Source organism: Calidris pugnax, unplaced genomic scaffold (assembly GCF_001431845.1).
Source record: "Calidris pugnax isolate Ruff unplaced genomic scaffold, ASM143184v1 scaffold11, whole genome shotgun sequence".
Lineage (NCBI taxonomy): Eukaryota > Metazoa > Chordata > Aves > Charadriiformes > Scolopacidae > Calidris > Calidris pugnax.
The window spans coordinates 3,025,351-3,051,659 of record NW_015090803.1 but is presented as its reverse complement, the minus strand read 5'-3'; the positions used below and the strand labels follow the sequence as shown (position 1 = coordinate 3,051,659).

At 40.0% G+C, this 26,309-nt stretch overlaps 1 protein-coding gene across 6 annotated transcripts in view; it reads left to right on the top strand.

Moving 5' to 3' along the window:
- The window catches only part of RBMS3 (RNA binding motif, single stranded interacting protein 3), a 723,594-nt gene that overhangs the window by 653,065 nt on the left and 44,220 nt on the right, over window positions 1–26,309 (top strand). For all 6 annotated transcript variants that reach the window (XM_014937924.1, XM_014937927.1, XM_014937926.1 and 3 more), the window contains one exon: window positions 2,486–2,536. In XM_014937924.1, coding sequence (XP_014793410.1) covers window positions 2,486–2,536 — 51 coding nt within the window. The remainder of the gene's footprint in view (window positions 1–2,485; window positions 2,537–26,309) is intronic.

Below are 26,309 nucleotides of genomic sequence, written 5' to 3'. Positions count from 1 at the left end.
TAAACCACAGAAAATTGTGTGAGTGCTTGCGCTCTTGAGTCACACTTTAAACAAAAGGCTTTCTAGTAGTAGTCAGGTATCGTTTGGAGTACATTTTTAAGTGTTTCCTGCATTCCTTATAGTAGCGATGAAAGCCACACTAATTTTTTCTTATTTCAATCAGCTTCCCTAGTAAACAGCATTTTGCTTCATTTCCACTTGACAACAGCAGAAGTTTGTCATTCTTATTGAAATGTTTTGTCATTTTGGCTCCCTTTCATTAGCCAGAAGATTCTTTAAATGCATTTTTTTTTTATAATTTATGTTGATTGCATCGTATTTTGACCTTTTGACCTCAGCTGTATTTGCTCCAGTAACAGCATCCTTTAAAAGCACTCATTTTTATCCAGTAATCCCTGACAAAGCAAGTTACTTGAGGATAACTGTCCTCGTATCCTTCTTTAGTCTCCCACACATTTTGTCGTTGAGAATTTCTCTTTTCAACATATCCCTCACAGATCTCCACTGGGAAATTATTACCATGCTCTGGCTTTCTGAGATGGAAGTCAAAACCAGGTTGTATAGTTTATTATTAGCCATTTTCTGGGAACATGTCACTTCACTCTGAAGCTGGTCATTGACTATACATTTTCGCACTTCAATTATTTCTGTCCTATAGTATCAGTGCTCTTCCCATCCTGAGTCCTACCTGAGATAAACTACCCAAACTTGCAAAGCTGTATGATGGGTTGTTCTTAATGTTAGACTTGGTTGGTTTGGCTGGTTTTCTGGGGGATGGTATTCTACTACTTACAGGTAATTCTGGCAGTTTGAGCTTACTGTGTGTTTTAAACTTGATCGTCAAAGATAAATGATTCTTGTAATTTTGTTTGACTTTTGTGCTATTTAATTTTAGATGGCGATATAAAATTTGCCAAAACAATTTGTTTTGGTGAGATAAGTTCAGTAAATTTCAGTAAATGGCAACACCAAAGAAACGTGCCAGAGACACACGAGTGCAGCTCACGTGCACTTTTCTCAGTAGCAAAGCTGGCTTAAGAGTCATACCTCCTCCCTCTTATTCAACCCACTGAATTCAGGCCACCCAGACACTTATTCACTGCTCTGCAGGTCATAGTTGCTCCCTTTTCCCATCCTGTCTTGAACCATTGCATCAGTTCGTGGTTTGATGCATTTTGCACCAAAAACATCAATTTTTTTTTTTTAGCCTGTATTGTTCTCTGTAGATCATTTTCAGCATAAGTCCAAAGGCATTTACCCTGGCACAAGGAACTGCACAAGGGTGCAAGAATGGGAGCAATGAGCAGCAGCAAACTGTGGCAGCTCTAATATATTTTAACTAGTGGGGATTCACAACAGAAAATTGTAGTAGGGCTGTGTTTGCACGTGCATGCGCTGGTTTAGGTTCTAAGGATGTTTTACTGAACTTGCTTTTCAACAAAAAAAATCTACTTTGATAAACTTCAACAAGTGTTGAGGCAGACAATTATGCAATTAATTCTCACTACTTGCTTCAAAAACGCGGGGCATCTGGAGAATCGGGACCTTATGGTTTTCTCCTAGCCATCCCTGCTCATGCTCATTCTGAGATGCCCCATGCCCATCTCTGAGCCTGGGGGTAGCTAGTGAGTTACCCGCTTATGGCTGTAGCACAGCTATATTTTTGCATACTTCTTGTGTGTTTTGGTGCTCAGACTGATGAAACCACAGTTCTTGGGATTGAGTTTGAGTTATGATAGCATGTTGGCCATTCACTCTTTGTACAAGAAGATACAGCTCAGAGATGCACAAGAATTCTGTAATGCATTTAATTATTGGTAAAACTGGTATCTCCATGGAATCTGTTGCATGCTAGTCATCAGGTAGAACAACAAAGAAGGACTTGGTGAGGCATATAGACTTCTGGTGGGAACAGATCCCATGATGCTCATGGTAAGAGCTGATCCTGGGGGTCAGGGACATCTTAAGCCAGCTTTGCCATGGAAACTTTCAGTTAGAATAAGCTTCAAAAACTCTGAATTAGATCTGCAGTTTTTAGTGAAAACAGAATAAATCATTCTGGGATCTCTGAAAATGTTATATCTTTGAACGTTCATACAGGTACTTTTCAAAATAAACTTTGAACATTTTATGTCTCCTGCACTGTCAGTTGGGTGACATGTTCATTATTATATTGATGGATGAAAGCAAACAATACAAATGAAAAAACAGGACAACATGGAATATTGAAGACTGCTTTATGAGATAAAACAGTGCGGATCATACAAGTGGTGCAGTCACTCAGACTTCTGACTGGTAGAAAAATTATCAAATGAAATTTGAAAGCTTTTTCCTTTGTCAATAACTTTATGAATTTTGCATTGTTACATGACTTAAATCTTTTGCCAAAACTAGCTCCATAGTTGTAATAGGAAGACTATTTCCAAGTAAATCTTTGAGTTCTGTTTTAAACTTTTTGTGCTAATTAAAAGTATTTGATGTGCAGGTCCAGAGTACTTCATGGATGCCTCATCCGCCATATGTTATGCAACCAACAGTAAGTGGATACTTGCTTATATCCAGCTAAAAGCATTTTACACTGCAGCCTCACTCTGCTTGTCAGCCACATTAAAGTCTTGGGTCATGTAAGAGCAGCCAGCTGCTCCCTTTGGCAAGAGCCCTCCACTGTAAAGATTCCACTTCTTTAAGGAGCCCCATTTGATTTGGTGAAAAGGGGAGGATGGCTGATATGTTATCTAATTGCATTGATTATAAGAGAATAACAAGCTCTAAAGTGTTGCTTCTGAAGCTTTGCTTCAGGAACTGCAAGATAACTGCATTCCTGAAAGCTTTGAATTGCCAGGATCGACACATGTTACCCCTCCCTTATATGCTTATCCGTCAAAAAAGTCCTTTGTAGTTGTATATACTTTAAAGGATCCTCAATGCCTCATTTATGCATTTCAAGTACTGGAAAAGGGTAAAGCACAGCTGTCTTACAGAGTCTCTGCCAAATTTGTATCTGCTTTATGATCTGACCAGTCAACTCTTTTTTTTTTTTTTTTTTTTTACTGAGTAAATTGACGTCTTTTATCAATTTATAACTAATACTTAAGGCTGCATTATATTTCTACCAACATTCATTAGAAGCAGTGCAGGTGATTTTTTGTTTACCTCACAGAGACTTTTGATGCACTATGCCTAAGTAGAAGTGATGTACTGGAAGGAAGCAACATACCGGATTCCACTATGTACAGATTGCTTTAGTTTCATTTCCTGCCTTTGATCAGTTTCTCAGGTGTGGATCCATGTAACAGTGTCATTAATCCAAATTCAAACGTGTGCTCCACATAAGCATCAATGCATCGATTTATATAAGGAGTCTAAATTTATAGTGAAGGTGTATAGTTTAGGATTGTTTGTTATTCACATTTGTGTTCAAATATTTTGACTTCATAATAGAGTAACCTCCGGTAGGACTTAACTATATAACAACATGGATATAATTACTCTACATACCTGTTTAGTAGCATAGGACTCTTACTGCAATTTGAAGCCCCCTTCCACATCCCTCAGCTGTTTGGAGACAAGTTCTTCAGTTTTCTCTCACCAGGCAATGGCCATAGTGTGGGACTGACTGACTCCTGCAAACCCAATTCCTGCTGCTTTGGTGCTGCACCTCTCCAATTGTGGTGGAAATTTCCGCCTCCATGGAGTAAAGCTACTGCTGTGTTCCTTGTAGGGAGATGAGCTGTATCAAGCAAACTAACCATTAAAATCAGTCCTGTATTGTAATATTGGGATTTAATTGCAGACCACAAGAGATCTTAGATGTGTGTATATGATGAGTTATCAGACTTGTGGAAGCCAAAGGATCTCTGATCCTTGCAGAAAGACTCCCTTCCTAAAAGGAAAACCTAAGCACTTTACCAGTCCCAGCTTTGTGTGTGTGTGTGTGTTTGAGTTTTATTTGACAATGTTCAGCAAAGCATTTTTCTGCAGTACCAGAAGAGGTATTTTGATGTGGTAATTGGATGTATTTACCCCTTGGTAAATGGCTGTGAAGAGAAAAACAACTTTTATAGTAAGTGGCACCCTGAATATGCTAAGTTAAATTTGTTTTCGTTGCCAGCCAGTGAGTTGTGTCAATGAAAGGATGTGTGCTTGTAGGTGAAAAGGCAGAGGGACAGTGGATAAGTGGTATAACATTTCAGTTCCAGTGTCATTGCCATTGTGGATTACCTCCATGTGTTGTCTATAGCAATCCCAATCTCTTCACTGAAAGATTTTTCCCATGTGTTTCCCAAGATTATGTTCTTAAGTAAATGGACATATGAGGCATTTAGTGCAGAAGAAGTATAAAAGCAAAAAGGCAGTACTACCATTCCCCAGGTTTCATTCAGAGATGAATTCTTTATTAGAAATGTCGGTAAAGTTGTCAGAGAATTACTACACAGAGGACCCAAGAGACGTCAGAATTAATGGCCTGTTTGGAAAGAAAATAAAGAATCTGTGTCCATTGTAAGTTTGCTGTAGTTTCATGCCGAACTATAGACTCTATTCCAGGCATCTCAATAGCTTAAAAAAAAATGAAGTAAAGATTACAATAAAGTTGGCAGAATTTAAGACATGAGTTTTGGTAACCCTGTGAGCTGATCTAACTAGGAACTTTCTAATTTGTTTAGCTTTTTGTTTCTTCTTGTAACGTAGTTTGCTGTGTTATTATCTAAATTGCCATCGCTTTACTTCATCTTTTATGAAATGATTGATTGTGGCACGTGATGTCCCACTGGAAACCAGTGCAGATAAATATTACATTTCCCTCGTCCCAGGAAGGAGAACATTTTGTTAAGCCTCTATTATTCTTTGTGAGTAGAGATGAACTCATACAGAAAGCACAGTTTGAAATGCTCAGATGCTGGTGGTTAATTCTTTGTTTTGATTATAAGTATCCACTAAATCATATTGCTGAATTATTAGCTTTTCATTTCCGACAGAAAGTCCTACTTGATACTTATGTCTAATTTAACACCGCATAGTGTCCCCCATGACAGAAAGATAGGCAGGAGCGTGCTGTAGAGGAGACAAGAGTTTTTTCATTCTGCATGCTGCATGCAGACAGGACAGTTTTCTCCCAGGCTGGCAAGCTTGGCGACCGGAGGGAAGAGCTGTGCCACACGGCGCTACCGCCCTGTGCCCGCCTGTCTCCGCTCCTTCCCCACCTGCCTGCCCGCTCAGTTAAACACCCTGTGCTTTCTTCAGTGACACCCCCTGCAGTGGGCTGGGCTGCCAGACGTGTTGCTCATTTATTTCCCTTTATATATCGATTTCAGCCACATTTTCCTAATGTGTGCATTCTGTATCCATCTACGCGGTGGATTAGAAATCTCCACTGTAGTAAAACATTGTATCTTCAATTCCTTCTGTACCTTTTTAACTACAACCACATAAACCTCTAAACCTAACAATTAACAATAACCTGTATGTTAACTGGAAAGTGTTTGCATCTATTGCTTTCGATTCCCCAGCCTTGTTGGTTTTCTTACTTTTGTGATCTCCTTAAAAGCAGATAACAATCAAAATGACATTCTATGAGGAAAAAAACAGTCAGAATTTTTTTTCCTAATAGGACAGAGTCAGATGGGCAGTCAGGGTCTCTGCATGTATATGCAGAGCCCTGGAACAGGCTGCCCAGGGAGGTTGTGGAGTCCCCTTCTTTGGAGATTTTCAAGACCCACCTGGATGCAGTCCTGAGTAACATGCTCTAGCTCCAGGCAATCCTGCTTCAGCAGGGGAGTTGGACTAGATGATCTCTATGGTCCCTTCCAACTCTAAAAATTCAGTTAAATTCAGTGAAATATCATAATTCAGTCATGATTTTCCCTGTAACTTTTGACCTTGATATTGTAGGTTGATGCCAATAAGCAACTGCAAATACAATTTTAAAAGAGGTGGGGTTTTTTGTTATCAGTGATTTTTGCTAGCCTTATACTAAAAGCCATGGAAAATTAATATCAAATAGGTTGAGGTAGCACTTCTATTTCAGAATAACTAGTATTTAAAGTATTCTTCTGCTGGCATAGTAGAGTCACACGTGAAAACCTGTCACATCTTTGTGCTTGCACAACCTTCAGGGTTTTGGAAAACAGGATTCCCGAATCATGTGAACATCATGAAAAATTTACTTTGGGGCTCATGTGTGACTCAGGCACTTGGGAAAACTGTACCTTTTTCACCACTTTTTGACCATATTGACTGCGCTGTGTCTGAGTAAGAATGCTTCAGATTTGCCAGTTTTGTTGCTTTGCCACGTGCTCTGGTCCCTGCCACGAGCAGTAATGGAAGACAAGCTCCAGAAGAGTTATGGCAGCGTGGGGTTGAACTCATCCTGGATAACATTTAATGTACTGATGGCGGTCTGGGCTCCGTTTAGTTAACTATAGCTTTCAAAGTACAGTGCTCACTCATCCCTACTTGAAACAAGTCTTGTATTTCATTAGTGCCTCAGGATAAGGGTAGATGGATAGTGATGACAGAATCAAAACATAAATGGGATAAGAGTTATTCTGGGGATTTATAACATTTGCTCTATTAGTATGTTTTTCCTGTAGTCCCCAAAGGCTGTCTGATAGTTCAGGGAAAACTTTGAAAAACATGTTGTTTAAAGTCAATTCACATATAGATAATCTTCATTTTTATTAGCGATGACATTTGTGTAAAACTTTTTTGATTCAAATCTTTACGACAAAAATCTATGTATTCTTCTGCTGTAAAGGCAATTTTTTTTAGTCAACCAACAGAAATACTCTTCCTTAATATTGTATATGTACACTGGTTTTACACTTACCCTCCTTTAGTTGCAAGTAAAACTGTGTGACCATAAGTAATCACCGTGTATGCACAGATAGATGTTCTTGTCAGTCTGGAATAGTTTCTGCATAATAGCTGCAGAAGGAATATGCCAGTGGCAACATGAAGGGTGTAAGCAGAGCAGCATATGGAAAAACCTACTATTGATAGTGATAAAGTGAGTTGGGAGAACTTCTCTTCTGAACGGTTCTCAAGCCCTTACAGCCCTTTTAGAAAGGTCAACGTCTTAACAAATGCCCTTATTATTTTTTTCTGTCTTCCTTCCTCTGGCCCATGGCTGAATGTAATCTGTCCGTCTTTAAAAGCAACAACAAAAACGTTTCTCATTTCATAAGCAGTGTAAAACCCCTACTTTGGTGAGAAGCGGGGCTGAGTAAGGACTCCAGATTCTTGCCTTTTGATTGTTGTGCATGAATGTAGCATAAAAAGTACAAACTGTCCAACTGAAATATATCAGTTTTCATTTTCTCACTAGCGACTCTGTTGTTTTGGATAATACCCAAAATACCACAGCAGTTTCAGTGTTTTGATTCCTACGCTCTCGAACAAAGAAGTTCCTTGTGCTGTGCTCAGTGTCCCTCTCCCGAGCCGGCTTTCTCCGACTCCTGGTTGTTGCTTTACCTTTTTAGCAAATAGAACCAGGAGTCCATCTTGCGTTTGCCTGGTTGAGTGTAAGGGAACAAAGTGTGTCCTCTGCAGACAGTTGGGTCCTGCCTCCAAGATGAAATGTGAGAGTTTAGCTAGCTGGTATGAAAAGTAAACAGGAAATAATCCTTAGAAATTGGAATCTCCAACTACGCTTTTAACTTTTAGCTGTGTATTTTTAAGAGATCCTTTGAACATGAACTTACTTGAACTTTTAAGGCTAAAGAGTTTAGAGGTTGAAATAACTAACCAAATACCAATGCCAAAGTTCTGCTGAACAATTTTAATTCCAGTGTTTCCCGAGGCAGAAAATCAAGGACTGCCAATTCTATAACTCTGATAATCAAGACAGTAATTGGCAATGTTCCTTTGGGACAGGCAGGCTCGCATGAGGTCATTTCTGCCTGCCTCTCACCCAACACCCGCCGTATATAGATGTTATCTCAGTGCTGCTAAATGGGTAATTTCAGACTTAGCTGAGCACGCGTTTACCGAGCCTCGTTAGTGCCAAATGCTGTTGTGTTGAGGAGAGTACCCAGGACAGAAAAGTAGTGCCCAGGCTCAACCAATTCGTGCCTCTAAAAGGAAATAGGTGTAAACGATCCACTCAAGTTACATCTCGTACTCAAGTTTAGGGGTTTATATGTTTGATTATACAGCTTTTCTGGAATCATATCAAAGTATGGCTGCAGTCATTTGTTCTGCTGTTGTAGAAATTATTATGAATTGATATGAAGGGCAGAAAAAGATATATCCAAGTTAGATTTCAAACCCCTTTTGACACTCTGTTAGAGCCCCCTAGTGAAACTGGACATTTTTTGTGATGGTAACAAGACACACCACATATGGATTCACTTAGAAAACATTTATGGGAGAACCACAAGTGTTTCCAGTAGACAGGCTCTTGCATTTGAAGAATTTGTGCTTTGCTGTTTTATCCTAAAAAGGCTTAAGAGTTCTAGTAAAATTTTCTCTTATTTCAAATATTCTACAGATAGTGTGAATGTTAAATGGATAAACCATGAGTCTAAGATCTTTTTAAAGACATTTACATTAGTTTTTAAAAAAATTATACAAATCTATAAACGTAAATGGAAAAGATATTTGGAAAAGAAGAAGGCTGATACTAAATTTGAAAGGTACCCCAGAGATTTTGAAGCCAGGAAATTCTGGTTGAGCTTATGGAATATTGATTTCTTTTTAATAGAAAAGATGCAGCCTTAACCATCAACCTTCATTGTCAAGAGAAATCTTAACACAACAGCTGTTTAAAAGCAGTAAGTTTTATCAAAGGGAGCTATTTTTTTAAAAGATAGTTATTAATCAATAGACATTAGACTACCTTCTGTGGAAGAATGTAGTACATTTAAAAAAAAAAAATCAATCTCTAATTTTGTACAAGCCCTGCAGTCTGTTTTAACTTTTTCAACTTTATGTACATCAATTAAGACTGAAAATCACTAATTATTTAATTCATATATGTAATGTCTCTGGTTGCATGTAGATTTGTATTTACGTCACATTTTAGATTTACATCCAGCCAAGAACCTGAACACAGACTGTAAAGTTCATACGTCATGTTTGCCATTTTGAGCCAAAATTCCTCATTTGTTGAACATTGGTCAAGTTAGTTATTTTCCATGTGGCAGATGAATAAGGAGGCACAATGTGATAGGATCAGGAGAGCGTGATGGACTGTGTAAGCACATGGTATTAATTATAGGCCAAGAGTTAGATTAATGAGTGTGCAGAAAGTAATGGGCTCAGCAGAGTGGTGAATTAGGTAAGCATGTGACATAAATTTGTCAGATGATTTCTCAGTTTAGCTCACCTCAAATATTTTGCCATGTGGGTTGCATTATGGTTACGCATGCATATGTGTGCTGTGAACTAGAGAGGCAATACATGTATATTACAGTCCTCTCAAATTTATCCTCCATCATGGACCATCTCTTATTTTTTGCCTGGTAATGTCCATTGTCTTGCAATTGATGCAAATATTATCCAACCTCTGCAGTGAGAGCTCTGCTACGTCTGGCTTATCAAACAATATTTATGGAGTAAGCGTGATACAAGCCTGCTTGCAACATAGATGGTTGTATAGTGCAATTGCTGACCATGCAAGTTCTGTGAGGGTGGAAAGGCAACAATTTTCATCTGCCACAGGCAGCAAAAAGCTTTGCATAAGCTCTTTGCTCTGGGAGCACAAAGGTTTCACAGTAGTTGGTGATGAGGCTGGGAATAATGTAGTGTGGGTGCCTGCTGCACACAGTAGCGGGTCCCTTTCCCACGACAGAGATGTGGTTCTTGTTTCCATGGCGCAGTTAAGGGTAGAGGATGTTGCTGCAGGACAGTTCTCCAGCAGAAAGGGACCTGGATCTCCTTTTGGCTTCCCAAGCCCCATCCCTCCACTGCAGAAAATCAGCGTTTCCATTGCAGATGAGGCGATGGGCAGCTTTGGGGAACAGCCCTGTGAACCCAGAGTAGTGGTATTGAGGAACAGCTGTGTTTCACAACTAGAGTAATGCCAGGGCAGCACTGTTTACTATGGTGACTCCAAATTAAGAATTATAAAGACCGTCAGAACCTGTCAAAGTTGTAAATGTGAATTCCCGCCAGTGAAGGATCAAGCCAAGTTTTAGGCTATAGAAAAAAAGGCCCTTTTATACACAACTGAATAGGAAGGGTGTTATGTACAAATCAAGGTGTGAATTGCAAATTTAATTATTGTGTTGTTATTTTTTAAAATATAGTATTCCCATGGGGTTTTTTCCCAGAGGATTCAACTGTTATTGGAAGCAAATTTCAAATGGAAATCATGCATACTTGTTCAGCTGTAAATATAATATATAGCTATATTCAGCCTTGCTGGAGCTACTTTTTGACCTGAGCCTGCCTTTCCTCACTCTGGTTTCAAAGGATGCACATAGGCTTAGAGCAACATAGTGACAGATACTTTTTCTTCTGCCACTGATCTGTTGTGTGACCTTGGAGAAAACATCTTTGTTCTCAGCCTCAGTTTCTCATTTGTCTTTTTTTTTAAATCCCATCTATTTAGATTATAAAGCTGTCATACCACTAAATAGCTTTTACTAGATGTTTCTAAAAAGTCTGGTGGAAAAGGGCCCATCTTGACTTGTGACTTGTGATGCCTCTAAACACAGCCTCACAATGATACTATTAACGTTTAGGGTTTTCCTGTTAAATATTAAAATAAGCCTATCCTAGCTGCAAAGAGAAATATTGGATCTTATTTTTATCAGTATAAATCAAGAGTTAACTTTGCTTAGGAAAATTGAATTGCATAGGTGTGAAACAGTGAGAATGAGAAGAGAATCACGCCTGCAGCAGTAAGTTGATGAAGGAGACTGGCACCTTCCTAATCCTTAGAACAAAAGCACTTCCATAAATTACCATTATGTTATGCAAGTGTATTCAAGGATCAATTTGCATAAGTCGGGGAAACTAGCTAATCTATATATTGCTTATGATTACATCATGATTTCTCTAATGCAGGAGTGGTGTAAAAATTATAATAATGTACTCTAAGGACTTAGTGACCAGTTTATAAGACTCAGGATTCCTGTTGTATCCAGGACCCATGCTATATAATCCCTTCCAAACCTGATTAAATAGTTTGATTTTTTGCCTCCTGATAATCCTATTGGGAGGCTTGTTTCAGAACACCTTTGCTCTGAGGCTTAGCACTGCATTTTTACTTTCCATCCTGAAGGTCCTCCTATTCATTTTACATCCTTCTGTTCTTGGTCAAACATTCTCCCCTACCTTCAGTAACTCTTCTCCCTTCTGTATGTTCACCACATTAATTTATAGACACAGATCTTACCTGTATCTTCATTTTCTAGGCTAACTATGCCAACATCACAATGCATTTGTGGTAACTTAGGGATTTTGTACCTCTGGCTGTGACAGTGACCCTTCTTTGGATCTGTTCCACTTTGAATTCATTTTTCTGGGACAGCTGATGCTAACAGTATTCCGGCCTTTTGTACAATAGCATTAATACTTCCTTCTCTTCACTGGGAGTGCTTTGCTGTATTATAAAAGAACATCTTTTTTCCCATGTGCGCATGACCCTGATAATGCAGTCATCCTTATGATCCACTGATATACCTAGGTTTCCTCCTTCTTCCAGGTTTCCAGCAAATGGTCCTATGTTATAAGGGAAACCACATACTAGCCTAATTGTCTTCATGAATTTGTGCCTTCCTCTGTTTAATCCAGTCCTTCCTGTATGGTAGTTCAGTCTGCCACTTTACTGAATATGCCTCACAACTTCATGATTTCCCCAAATCTTATTATTCAAGGACATTATTAAAAATGTTGGATGAGAACAATCTTTGTGGAGATTTCAGTTACTCTCCTACTGAAGCAGTATAGCTTGTTTTTTAGCACAACCTGTTGTCATTTCCCCTTTAGTTAATTCTTTGTCATCCACAAAGTTTAGTAATTTCTGGTGTATCACTGCCTGAAATACTTCATTGACCTTCAGAGAGTTTAGATCTTCTGCGTGTCCCTTCTCTAGAAAATATGTAATTTGATTTTAAAAAATGAAGTTAGCTTATCTCTGTCTTTAGTTTATCTATGTTCTATCTTCATTAATAACTTTTAGTCCTGGCCACTGCATGTATGGTTCTGTATGGCAGTTCTTCCGTTGCTCTACAGTAGAGATGATCCAGTCCTGGTTCCTCATTTCACTTGCACCGACACCTTTTGTTCAGTGACTTCTCTGGTTTTTTATCTCTTTTGACTGTATTCATTCCTCTGCCCACACTCTCATTTTCAGAAAGGTGCCTCTGCTGTCTGATGGCTCATGTGGGAAATGGAGGCAATGTCCTTATTCAGTTGGGGCTACTTCTGAAGTACCTTTAATGTGCAGTACCCCATCCTCACTGCACGGGGAGCCCAGCTCTGGGTTCTGTCCTTGTTTTTCATTTATCTATATGAGAAACCTTTTGTTAGGTGCTTGAATATCATTTGCAAAATCTCACAAAGACTTTTAGTGAAATCTTACTTCTGGCCTCTAGATGTAGCTTTTTTTTCTCTCTTTTTTTTTTTTCCTTCTCTGTTCATTCCTGATATACTTACTGAGGTGTCTGAGTAAGTGGCTGACTAATTAACACCTCCTCTACTGTAACTGGTGAAGCATCTTAATAACATAATTATTTAAAAATTGGTTTTTTGCAGAGACAGTGCTAATAGGGTATTTTTTAATATCATTGTATAAATGTACACTCTGATTTGACATTCTAGAAGTTAGAAACATCCAAGATATCTTAAGTAATAGCTTATTATTGAATGTAGACAGGTCTAACAGTATTTGCCATTCATTTTTTACTCCATTAGATAAAATACATTCTTTTCAGTTCAAATATCTTTGTCAAGAGTGTAATATTGACCTAAGCTTTGCAATACAGAGGCAAATCTAGAACAAATCATGAGCATCTTTCCTCAACTGATTTCAGTCTCGCTGAAGTGCAGTGATTGCTTAATTGTAGTTTTCAGGTTGTAACCATGTGGCCTTGTTTTCCTCTCAAACTGGTGTAAATTAGGAATAAATCCATTCTTAGTCAATGCATTCAACAGTGTGTGCTAAATAGTTTCTTGTTATGAATTAGTGGTATCTGCAACATTGTTGAGAGCATGGTTTCAACCTCTTTCTTGCATGATTGCAAAAACAAATAGTGAAATATAATAGTAGAAATACTGAACATTCTTTGACTGTTTCATAGTGGATTGGTGAAGAATGAGTTGTGTAACACAGAGACAGATGAACAGAGTCTGAAGAATTTTGAAGGAGTGTCAAGTTGTTATTTAGTGAAACCACTGATTGGTTATTTTTTGGACTACCTGCCAAAGAGAGATGCACTTCCAGCAGGGTAGGTTTTCTTATCATAATGGCCTATTGTTAAAAAGAAGGTGGAAATTAGGGGTTGAATTTTCGCTTCTTCTAACCGTGGTTTAAATGTAATTTTTTATTTCTTATTACTGACTACAGCCTTGAGCATACCTAGTTAAAAGATGTCTGCTGAACAGCCTTCTCACTCCATGCCTTTTAAATAAGTTACCTGGGAGGTTTTGTAACGTCGCTGCAGGCCTTGTTGCCCAGGAGAGCCCCTGTCTAACATCCATCCCAAATCCCAGGTGTAGCCCTTCACCTCTGTGCTTTTCAGAGTGAGCAATCAAGTGGAAGTTACCTTTTCTCCACACACTGCAAATGACACATAGATCCCCAAGCAGAAAGGCAATTGGAATCCTCATTATCAGATGTCTTCTTCTGCCTCTTAAAAGGCTGTATCTCACAGGAAAAAACCCATGTGCAGAGTCCTCATCCAGGGCTCGGTCCAGGATAACTTGGATGAATTCATCAGCTCCAAGCTGAGGGTCACAGGGCTGACACCCAGCTACTGATCTCCGTGGTGGGACAAGAGCGTTGCATATGATTCACACAGCAAACAGCTTGCTCTCAAACAGCCTTTGTACTTTTCCAGTAAGGCAATCTGTAAATCATTATGCACCCCCTCTTTGCCCAATCCACACAGGATGTGAGTCTGTGTCAGCTCTCAGCTTGATAGTCTTCCTCTTTAGTGCGATCAATAAAAATCTCCTGCTTGCAGCTTTGGAAATTCCTAGTCTATCGCCTGCCTCTGGCCAAGAGGGTGGGCGTCACATTCACAGATGTCCCACATGTGACGGGGTTGACTCTAGAGCCATATTTTCCGCTGGCAGGTAGGGAGAGAGACCTTCCATTGTAAAGCTGGTCAATCCACACTGCCACAGCTGCTCCTAGCTAACCCTGGGTTCCAGCGGGCCATGAGCAGCAGCACTGTTTTGGGAAAAGCATGGTTGTATCCGCTCCACCACTGACATTTCTTCCTGCTGGCAGGCCGTGTCATTTCTGTGGAAGGGAGCGGATTGCTCTAGCTGTACTTATTTTAAATGGGGATGAAGTGTTTGATGCAATGAGCGATTCCTGGTGCTTGTCACGGGTCTTACTTCAGGGAGAGGAGGGGGTGGACATTTGTCAGGAGCAGTTTGAGTGTTTCTGATAGACAGACAGATGCAGCGCCCTTTCTCCCTGATTCGTGTCTGTGGAAGTAGCAAAGCTGTATTAGCTCCCTCACTAACTCCCGCTCCAAGTTCAGCAAGCAAAGCCACTCATCATGACAGCTAAAGCTGTGACAGGCCACGTCTTCCTCCAGGAACAGCATAGGAATAACAAGAATTTGAAGGGAAAGACCTGTGCAGTTCCTCTGGTTTCATGCTGCCTTCTACAGACAGTAGACAGACTATAGACAGTAACACCCAGTTCACGTGTTCAACTTCCACTTGGTAACTAATTTTATAACATTTCAGCCTAAACCTTCACAAGTGTTGAACACCTGGGGCACGTTGGTTTTAATGGGAGGTGACTATAGAGCCAATTTTAGGCGGTTGCTTAGGCAAGGTAATGGGGAGGGAAATGGTCTTTGAAAGATAGTCTTCGTACTGTTGCTGCTGCCAAGAGAGAGTATGGGCTTAATACTCAGATTTGGACTCCCAGCAGCAAACCTACCTTCAGTCCATGCCAGTGTTCATGGTACAGGCAGGTGTGACTTTTCTGGAGTAGCTCCCAGGACCTCCGTACTAGTTTTGCCCTTTCCTTTGTTTTGCCTCCAGTTTCCAAGGTGGCAAGGCCAGACTATTTTTTTCCTTGGGTGACAAAGTTCAATTATGGCTGTAAGACTGAGAAACCTTTTGCTGGCACTGCATGGGTGATGGGCACATCTATGAGATTCTGGGCTTTGTACTTCAGGCGATAGTGACCACAAAGGTTTTCGTGGGGATAATATAAATAGGTCAATGTATGTAACTGCCATCCATTCGGAAGGAATATTGGAGGGGTTTGTGCGATAAGCCGGCTGAACACATTGTAAAGATTTTGCAGTAGAACTTGAGGAGTTTTGAGTATACCATAATGTAAGAGAACTTCCTCACATGGGGACTGGATGTTCAGCTGTGCTCATTTGTCATTCTTCCTGGAGGTTTACATGTCATTCAAATCTGTCTTCCAGATAAAAATCACTGATACAGGTCCTAGCTTTGAGAATGTGGGCTATGGTGATTAGCCATGATCTGTTTGTGATGGTATTTGCTTGCCTCCCCAATATGCGATGTACTCAAATTCTCTCTGAGCTTCTTTTCATCATTTTGTTCAACAGACAAGTAAAGGAGTAAGTAGGAGCATGCCGTGAATGCTGTTGTGTCAAGTGAAGTATGAGACTGTGCCTTGCTCTTTCCTTTCATCTTCTTGGCTAAGCTGGGACAATATGTAACTGGGTATTATGCCATATTTATTCTTCTCACAGAAGAAAAGGCTATGTTAACTCTTTTGTGCTGGTAAAATTCTTTTGGATAAATAGAAATGATGGAACTCTTTGAAGTTAATAATTCCAACATCCAGTATAAGTCCTAGGCACGTCACAGACATTGCTTTTGTATGTTATATGTTCTAAAGGACAATAGTTTTGCTCAAATGTGGTGGTTTCCCTCTGAGAAGTATTTTCTCTATTTCAAAGAATGCTATCTATCATTCTGACATGCTCCAAAGTGAGAGAGCAAGCCAAGCAACAGCAGAATCATCAAAAGGTTAGAATATGTGGCAAAGACTTAAATGTCCCAAAAGAGTCTTCTGTCAGGCACCCATTTTTACCGTAGGTATCATCGGTTAATTAGTTGCTGTGAAGTCAGTGCACGCTAATGTGAAATTGTTTGGCTTCACTGTGAATGAGTCCATTTTGCTGACCTCTCACTTAGGAACTACAGTAAAATGTCAGGAGCTGCAAAGCAGTGAGCTGTTCAGGCCTTCTGCGGTGATGTGCTTAGACCTTGAAGCAGCTGACCCGTAGGTATACCCAAATAGCAAGTGTATAGCAAATACGCCTGATCAGAAGTGAAAAGGTGAATCACCATCTCCAAAATACAGGACAGTTGCCAGCAAGTTTTAAAATTTTCTCTGCAGAGTTCAGGGACTTGGAATGCAACTTCCTAAAAGTGATGAATCAGTTCTGATGATTGATATAAAGATCTAATTTTCCTGAAGGTTTTCAAAGGCTTCTGAAATGTTTCTGAAATACTCCAATAATTGGTGTTGTACAATATTAAAAATCCTGCCAAGCTGTCTAATTAGATGTAGCCATAGTTGCTTCTCAAAACTGAAATTAACTACTTGGTTTGACATACTGTGAGCCCTCTTACACAGGTGGGTGATTCAAGCTCCACGAGGAGTTTTGGTCACCTAGTTTCTCAGTTCAGCGAATCTGCAATTGAATCATTTCCTCTTAATGGGTGACTTGACTAAGTGGTTTGAAAGTAATTAGCAAACCCAGTGGATCTGATATTGAAGTGTCTGATCAGCATCTTATCAGGTACTACTTATTTCCTGTGGGAAACTGCAGTCGACTTCTCAACAAATTCAGAAGGCAACTTGTTGCTCCTTCTTCTAAGGAAGCTAATCAAGGAATGGTTGCACCATCCCAGGCGTGCTTTGACTTGTGATGAAGTGATCCCAGCTGATTTTAAAGGCATTTTCAGAAAGTCTCTTCTTTATTAGTATTGGATGTTTTATTTGGTCACTTTCAAGAAAGCAGTAATTGACTCCTTACAGACGCAGACTATTTTTTATCCACTAATACATTTTAATCTTGGTGCACAGCTATTAATGGGATATGCTTCCACTCCAGAGCAATTCAGATTGATTTTGTTTCTACTTCAGAAATATATTACAGTAGAGCCACAGTATATAAAAGTGCTCAGTGTGTTGAGATGAACTAGCCTTACAGTATATGCGGCTCCTAATGGGAGCTCAGTACATTTAGAGAAGAAGTGGTGATTGATTGCCTGGTGCTCGGGCTAATTGATATGGCACTGAGTTCATCAGAAGCTCTCAGCTCCTTCAAAATCATGCATGACATTGCTCCAGTGCCTCTTAATATTGACTGGGTAGTTCATATGATAAAAGCAGCATGTTTTGGAGACTTCCAGAGCTGAGTGAATCTTCCTTCGGCATCAGTTACATTCTTTCCAGAAAGGCTTCCTGCCTGGAGTAGTATTACTCCTCCACTGGAAATTTTTTAAAAGGATGTTCTCAGGTCTGTTTATTTTTTATGGGCTTGGATGCGGTCACTGAGATCCTGTGAGATCAGAAGAATGGAATGAAAGTGGCCACAGATGACACTTGAGCTATTTCCACAGCTGGATGCACACCAGCCAGAGTAGGCGGTCCTCTGCAGATGAATTAGTTCGTTGAAGTACATGATACAAAACATCTGTTACAATGAGAACAAACAAAAACAATATGCCTTTGAAGACTGCGATTTGTTGGGAGCTGCTTGCAAGGGTGCTGAATGAGGCAATTGTCAGCAAGGAAACATTTTCAGGCTTGCCCTTGCGTGAACTAAAGCAAAACTACACAGTAAAAATATTTAAATTCAATCAAGCAGAAGACCTGCTTTTCCCAAATTTTTTTACTCTGATTCCTGATACGGCAATGGGGAGGGAGAGAGCCCTTCTCTACCAAATGTTTTTTATACTCTAAACCACTTTTAATACAATGGTATAATTCCAGCTGAGTGGCTGTAAAAACTTAGAAGCTACATTGGTACAATAACTGTTATTCTGTCAATCGCTCCCCGCTCTGCTTTATTACCAGCTGTCTTGAAGTGCAATAGACGTTTTTCATTGTGACTGCCACCTGATGACAAATAAAACCTTCAAAATGGTTTTGCTCTGAGGAGTAGCTCACAGCTCCTAGCCAGAAGTAGACCTTTCACGTCACCTAAATGAGCAGAAGTGATCCAAACGTTCCCACCCCATTTTACTCTTAGGAGGCAGTTACTTTTGGCTGCCTTTGATTTTTTTTTTGCAGTTAAGCTGACGAGGAGGTAGGAATACTGGATGTATCTGGAGTAAACAAACACGCTGTGTATAAAGGCTGAAAACAGATCAATCAAAGCCAGGTGTTTATCAGTTATTACAGGGCAGTATTGTTCTTGTAGACAGTTTAAAGAAAATACTCCTAACTCAGTGTTTTAGCCACGGCGAGTATGAATTGGTGCTTTGGCATTATACCTACATCCAGGTTGTTGGGTTTTTTTCTAAAGCAAGGATGCTAATGAGGACACAGATTTGCTAGATGAGAACTCTATTCTGTATCCATAATAGGAAAAGGCTGCACTACCAAAGCCTGCTCCCAAAGGGGGTTAGTGCCAGTCTATGTCCACATATAAGGTAGACAATAGCAATAAAAGAAATAGATAGAAGTTAGTCCTTTAGAGAAAGTAAGTAGTAGGGATATGTGATTTTGGACCTGGAGATCCTGTAGTTCTTTCCCTACTGATGGCCTGCTGTGTCTGCACAAAGCAACTACATGTTTCAAAAGGCTCAACAACTGAAACAGGAGCTCCTGTGTGTCTCAGGGTGGCAGAAGGGCCATTGGGAGAGAGCATCTTTCCTGGCTTTGCGTCTGCGCTCCAGCGGTGGCTGTCAGGAGAGGTGAGAAGCTGCTGAGGAAGCAAAGTTAAACAAGATTCTTGTTTAGTCCAATTGATTCTAGCTTATGCTTTCCTGATGAGCAGGGTGTCTGATTGTATACGTAGTCATGGTTTATTATAGCTGTACAAGACAATTATGTTAATCTTACTTTTATTTCCTAATATTCTTTGATCTCATACACATCAAAGATGTAAAATTTTAGTCTTGTTGGTAATTAGCTAGAAAGCAAATACGTTGTCTGTCAGTGTAGAGGATACAAAGCACAAGAAATTGTCCTGGGGGAGTCTAGATTCTAGTCTAATTTTTTTTCTCCTCATCAGATTTTTATTTCCCTTTCATCAGTTGCTTCAGCCATTAAATAAATGTACTGGAAGTAAACTTTGCCATTATGAAATTCATTCAGCTTTTTAAAGCACCTAGTCACTCAGTATGGATCCTCAATTGAGGAAAAGCCGTTTGGTACATCAAACAAAAATGTACATCAGTGTTTCCCAAACTTGCAACAACCCCTTGCGGTCTGTATTGACAGAGGTTTCACGCTTGCTTGCTGTTAGTTTTAAGCAGACCAGGGCTAATGCTGTGCACAGTTCTGATTTGATTCACCCATTATAGTCCAAAGGCTTTGATTCCTAACTTGTGATTAGCGCTCTGGTCAAGAACAGCAAATGAGTGTATGCTAAATTATTTGGCTCTGCAGTTGCTCTTCAAAGCGGTCTTTCTGGAAAGAGGAAACACGCAGGGATTATTTTACAATTTCTGCAGCGAATCTCTGAATCAGGACTTTATGCCTACAGCTGGTGGATTTATACATTGCAATTTATTCTGGGGATTGACCCCTCCCCCCCCTTTTTGTTCATGAATTGCAAAGAGATCATTATCTTCATAAATTTGTTTACTGTCCAAAACTTTCGTATGGATAATTTATGGCAACATTTCAGCCTAAGGATTGTTCTCAGTGCGCATAACAAGTATTTATTAGATGGTTTCATACTGAAAGTTGTTATTAGACTTGCTGCTTTCCTGTTCCCAGGTTGGTTGTCCTTATCTTTATTAATTACTTCAGCTTCTAGACAAGATGACTGTCTTGCCATAAAATAAGATTTTGTTTCTTGATTAAACAAGTCTGCAGGCAGTTGTAGGCTTCCTTTATGGTAAGAACTGCAGAAAATAAAAATAACACAAAAATTTAAAATTGGATTGGTGAAAAAAAAATATCGCTGAATTACGGTCTGAATCTGAAAACAAGAGCAAAATCATATATGCTTGGGATAATTAATTAATGACAATCTGTCTGTAATATAAAAATCTATTGGATACCTGCATAGTAATGTACAGTTTGGCGTCTGTCTCTGAGGATTAAAACAATGTGAAATCCGGGTAGCATTCAGGTTGGTGACAAAACTAATTGATTTCAGTGGGGCCAGGATTTCAGGCCAAATTTTTCAAATTCACTAAACTGAGATCTGTATGTTACTGTGATTGTTGGATTATGGAAGTTTTAACCATTGAAATTGCAAACAGCTTCTGCTAAAAATTTGTCCTCATCTAGTTCCAATTTTATGCTTCATGCTTGTGCATTTCTGCATTACTTGCTTGCATTTATAATCATTTGCAGTGGCACAGGGCTGAAACACCACAAAACAGGGTCTTTCATGATACTGCAGTTCCTCGATAGTAGATAGTAGATAGTAGAAATACCACCAGAAAACCATTTCATGTACTTTTCAGTCCCACAAATGGATTTTCTGTGTGCCTGGAAAAGCCACCGCAGAACAGAAATATGGCTGCCAAGAGGTTGGTCTCTACTGGAGTTTATCGGAACATCTGCACTTAGTTATGTTGTATCTTTTGATGTCAAAGACAAAACAAGGGTTTGTTTGGTTTTTGAAGGAAGGGGGTTCACATGGAATGAAGATTCTCAAGCATGCAGTGCACAGAGTCCAGCCCTCAAGTCCCCATCACTCTGGAATTAATTAGAGCGCTCTTTTTTCTATCCACACAGCTCTCAAGAAACGATGGGAGTATTACCCATTTGCCTATCATCTCATTCCTATTTATCTTCCTTTGGATGTTTCTTGTTTCCTTTTCCTCTGAGGCAACCCTTTGCCTCTGGCTAGGACTGACAAGACTATTACATATATAGTACTCTGTGAATAATAAAATTTGGCTTTGTGGGCAGAATCAAATAATAACTCTGAAACTGTCTTGAAGTGAAAATGTGCAGAGGGAGAGGGTAGTGACATGGAAAAAGTTGTGAAAATGTTGTTTTGACTCCACTCCAGGAGAGAACTTAGGGAGTGGGGAGAGGGTGAGAAGAAGAACAAAGACAAAATATCTATAATTTTTCTGTTTTCATTTCTGGGTTATTGAACTAATTTTAAGCTTTTTTTCCTTCAAATTTAGATAAATGCTGAAATGACTTGTCATTTTGAAATATGGTGGAAACATTGCATTTTGACAGATCCAATTTTTTCATTCTTTTGGTCACAATTATGTGCCAAGTGTGACCTGAATTCACAGGATGTTTTATTCTCCCTCAAAGTGTTTTTTCCAAATAATTTACTGTTCATCTCAGCGATATGTGTATACCGTCCAGCTGGCCTTTTTTCCTCTAGCTTATACTATGATTTATTCCTCCAAAGCACAGAGACCTTCTTACCTTCGTGTAAAAGATGTCTGCCTGAACTCATGGTAGACTCATCTGCCCAATCTGGGCTTCCCAGAAAGCTGATCATCTCCAGTTTGGGTCAAAGACTCACTCTGGTACATTTACCACAGTATTGGGCCACCAGCTTATTCTCTGGCTGCTGAGCAAGGTGCTCTACGTTGTCTGAGACATCTTCACAGCAGTATTTGGTAGTTCCTAGTCAGCTGCCTGAAGAACTGACTTCTATTGGATAAATTTAAATGTAGGGCTTAGAAAAAGACCTTGACAATTCTTGAGCTGCTCTTTCTTGGCTCGTCCTTAGGACCTCTGAAGTTAGTGTTGACCACAATGGTAATTTTATTTCTAGATGCCAGAGAAAATAGACATAAAGATTTTTTCCAGAGAAAACTGAGCACCTCCACAATATTTGAATAGCTAAAAGATACTCAGAAAAACAGCCCAGAGAAACATCTTTGACTTAAACATAAAATTCTGCAAATCAGACTCTGTGTGGAGGATGCAAAGCCATAAAGGAGTAAATAACATCATCATATGTCAAGAACTGACTGCTTTGCATTCACGTGGGCTTGTACACAGTGACTGGTGGGAAGTGGTGGTGCACCAAAAAGCTATAAGAAATCACAGCTTTTTATAGAGGTGTTTCCATGCAGATGTTTTTATAGGTATGTATCCATACAGTTTGTATGGATGAATGTGACCCAGAGAGATTTACCTAATTTACTCCAGTAAATCCATTCATGTTTGAAAACTGAGGTAGCCAGCTTGGACTTCGTTTGCCCATGTTGCTTCAGATACTTTTTGGGGCTACTTTGGTTTATGACAAGGGGCTGCACTCAAGCAGGCAGCCCGACTCTAAGAAATGCAGAGCTCTGCATTCGTCTGCTTATGCAAAAAATTACTACTATTTTGGGATAAGTTGAAATGGATTACAATTTGGTGCAAACAGCAAGAGCTTGCCATCTATCAGTGCAGAGAGAGATAATAATAAAGTATGTGGTCATGGTAGGCATTACTGTTACTGAGGAGCTGGAAAAGTACCTTTTCATCTGCTTTCTGCCTTTACTAGGAAGGGATGGGATGGATGTGATCCATTCACTAATGTGGAAAATGGACTCTTTCAGGATCAGTCTTCCGTGGTTAACAACTATCTGATAAGATAGAGTGCCCTGAAAAGACACAGTAGCAATAGGCTGGTGATGAACACCCTCCACAGACCAGGCAGCGTACGGGGCAGTGACAGGACAAGCCTCTCCCCTCTTTGCCATCAGTGCTCTTCACCTTGGAGCTAACCTGTGGGGATGCATCCCCCCACCTTTCACAATCCTTGGGAGGGCTGTTGGACATCGCCAGTTGCAGTAATGCATTTTTGTGATGGAGAGTTTCTCTGTGGATGGCTGATGGCTGGACATAATTGAACAGCTGTGGCTTGATAACGACTTTCAGTCCCAGCAATGACCGAACCTGGTGACCCAGCATTGAGACTCCCTATTCTATTACCAGTCCTCTGAGCCACTCTGTTCCCACCACGTACTTTCAACATATTTAACATGTTACAGCTGTTCTCACTGCTATACAATAGTTAAGAGGGCTGCCAGCATTTCCAGTATGAACTCATATTTTAAGGATAATAACTCAGCTGTAAAAATGTGCTCCGGGCTGAAACTTTATAAGGAAGATCTCAGCCCAAGAGTGACTTTATCTGGACCAAAAAAAAAAAAGAGAAAAAAAATCAATTTAGTCATTCTTAATCAGTACAGATACATTAAAAAGAAAATAAGTAATCTTGCCAGATCAGTTATTTACTTTTTTTCTTTTTAGATTAGTAATAGCCAAAATCTACACCTTTTTGAACTTTTCACGTCTACTTTTTAGACTAGCTAGACCACTTGCACAATGAGGTTTTAAAGTGCTTTTCCCCAGTATTTTCATCTTCTTTTAAAAGACAATGAAGTGTGGAGCAAAGTAGACTTAAGCTAGCCATTTTCTATTATGTACTTCAAATCTGCTCCTCATGAATCAAGAGGTAAAATGTTTCCTTTTCTTGATTAGTTTGGACTGGAATGTGCACTTGAAACCACCTGTACTGTTTGGGCCTGCAGTAGTAGTGGCCCAGGCTGTACCCCAACCTCAATGCTTGTGGACTTGGGAAAGTTCAGATGTAGATCCACACCCGTCCTAGAACCCTGATAACAGACCAGCTCCTGGATCCTCTATATATCACACAGTGTGTAAATCACTTAGAGGCCTTTGATAGAAGGGAGACTTATAAATGTCAAGCATTTATTTAATACACAGGCTGGTTTCACTAGAAGTACCTTAAAATAAACGAGAGCTTAAAATATCACATTTTTAGTTATAAAATGTGTTCATCCCCTATAGATTCCTGTTTTCTGACTATTGACACAAAACTGAGGGCTTGATTTTGATTTCATTTACATCATTTGTACCTCACTGATGTAAATGTGGTTGCCTTTGAATTACCTGCTCTGTGTGCTTGCTGGCAGCTTTACTGGCTTCTTGTGGTCTCATGCATCAGGAACAGAATTCTTAGGTAAGAACATTTTTGCAGCCGCAGTTTCTCCAGATTATGCCTATGTTATTGGATTTTCAAAACAATGGAAAGCTTCACAGATGTCACTGAGGGCATCATCTAAGGATGGTGGAGTTATCCAGGTGCAGCAAAAGCCACATGTTGGTGGCAGTTTGCTTATAAAGGGTCAAGCCCAATCAGCAGGTCACCTGGTGAGAGTCAGAGAAACCATAGTTAAAATTTGTAAAGGCCTGAGTGAGGCATAGGCTCACAATGCTTTTAATGACAGAATGTAAGGTAAGAAGGCACTATTGAAAGTTTGTGCTTCGGTTTTGGTTTTGAGGTCTGTCACAAACCTGGCACTGCCAGGTAACCAACTTAACAAGTAAAAGGACAAATCCTGATAGAGAACAGAGTGGATTTCACCCATAGCTTCCCCTGAGGGATTATGAGTCCAGAAAGCGAAATGCAATTTGGGATCTGTGGCAGGGCGTTTCAGCTCTGAAAATTTGTGGTTTTAAATGAGAGGAAAGGCAGGGCTGGAATAGTTTTCTTTCCATTGCTGTGTGAGAAAGGGCTTTGTTTAACATAACAGATTACAAATCTAACAGAACATGACAGAGATACAGATTTCTGTATTTGTCTTCTCTAATGAGGAGACATTTCTAGATTTCAAGAAAAGAATGAACCACTGTGATCTAGAACTGAACTGATATATAAAATGAACTGTGGCTTATTACAGGATATCCCCTGTCTACCACCTTCAAGTCTAAAATCTATTCTTGAACAGAAGCATATCTTGAGAAAAACATCCTTACCCACTCAGGGTTTCATTCCCAACATCTTCTGCTAAATGTCTTTCCTAATAGGTAGGATGGGAAGGATTTCTGAGAAGATTACCTAGATATTACTGCCCCTCATAAGCCTTCCAGAACTTAAAATTATTAAAATTCAGAAAATGGGATGAGGGAAAGGACAAAATTTTCTCACATCCCATGCCTTTAGTCTTTCTTTGTGCAGGAGCTGCACAAAAAGGAGTTTAGGCATAGGCAACAGATGACAGTACTCTGCAGGGTGCTCTCATGGAGGATGGATGTTGGGTTTGTAGCTGAATTTGAGAGCGATTGCAGCAACACCAGCCTCAGTATTTCAAGGTAGCTCTCTCCCTGCCCCATGCAGCTGGACCTGGGGCCAGGGTACCTGGATTGTGTGGCAGCTCCTGCATCAGCATGACTCTGAGAGGGCAGCTTAGATTTGGGCCTTACCTGGGAGTTAGCTCTAAACTGCTCAAGAGTTACCTTTGGCTTGACATTGCAAGGGCCACCATGCAGCCCATGAGCAGCTGTGTGAAGCATTCTCACTCATATTTACCATCACTAGTGAATTCTGACTTGCAAAAGCCTGTCTGATCTTGGAGTTGCAGGGAGACATCCTGATAATCTACGCAACTCTTGACCGTTCTTCCCACTGTCCTCTCAAGGGTTAGTGATCTCACAGAGGAGCACTCTGCTGTCTGCCACCTCAGTATGTCTCCTTGGTGCTTCATTCAGTGATACCACCTCACTTTCTGAAAGTTGAAGATGTATCCATCTAAGACTGGTTATGGTTAGGTCCTTCTAGTGTTGTGGAGTTTACACGATGCACGGTCATAACATTTGCCTCTGCCTCTGTGGCTGTGTAGGATGTCATTTTGTCATCTTACCTCTGGTGGATACATAGGGTTATATTACCCACCTGCTTTCTGTTGTTTTCTTTTTTTCTCTTGTTGGTGGCCAGTTCCTCTGCATTTCTGATGTCTCTTAGTGTCAGTGCTTGTCCTTCTAATGAGTGAATCTTTTCTTCCAGCACAGCCACTAGATTGCAGCTCACACAGCGCGAGTCCCTCCTGGTTTCGGGCAGGAAATGAAACACAGCACATCTGTTACAGATCACAGCTGCTGTCCTGTCACTGGCCGTTGTAATGTCAAGGCTAGAAGTGCACGTAGAAGAAATGTTACAGACATTTCCTTCCCAAACCCAGTTAGCCACTCTGTGCCTGGCAAATGACTTAAGTACGAAATCTCA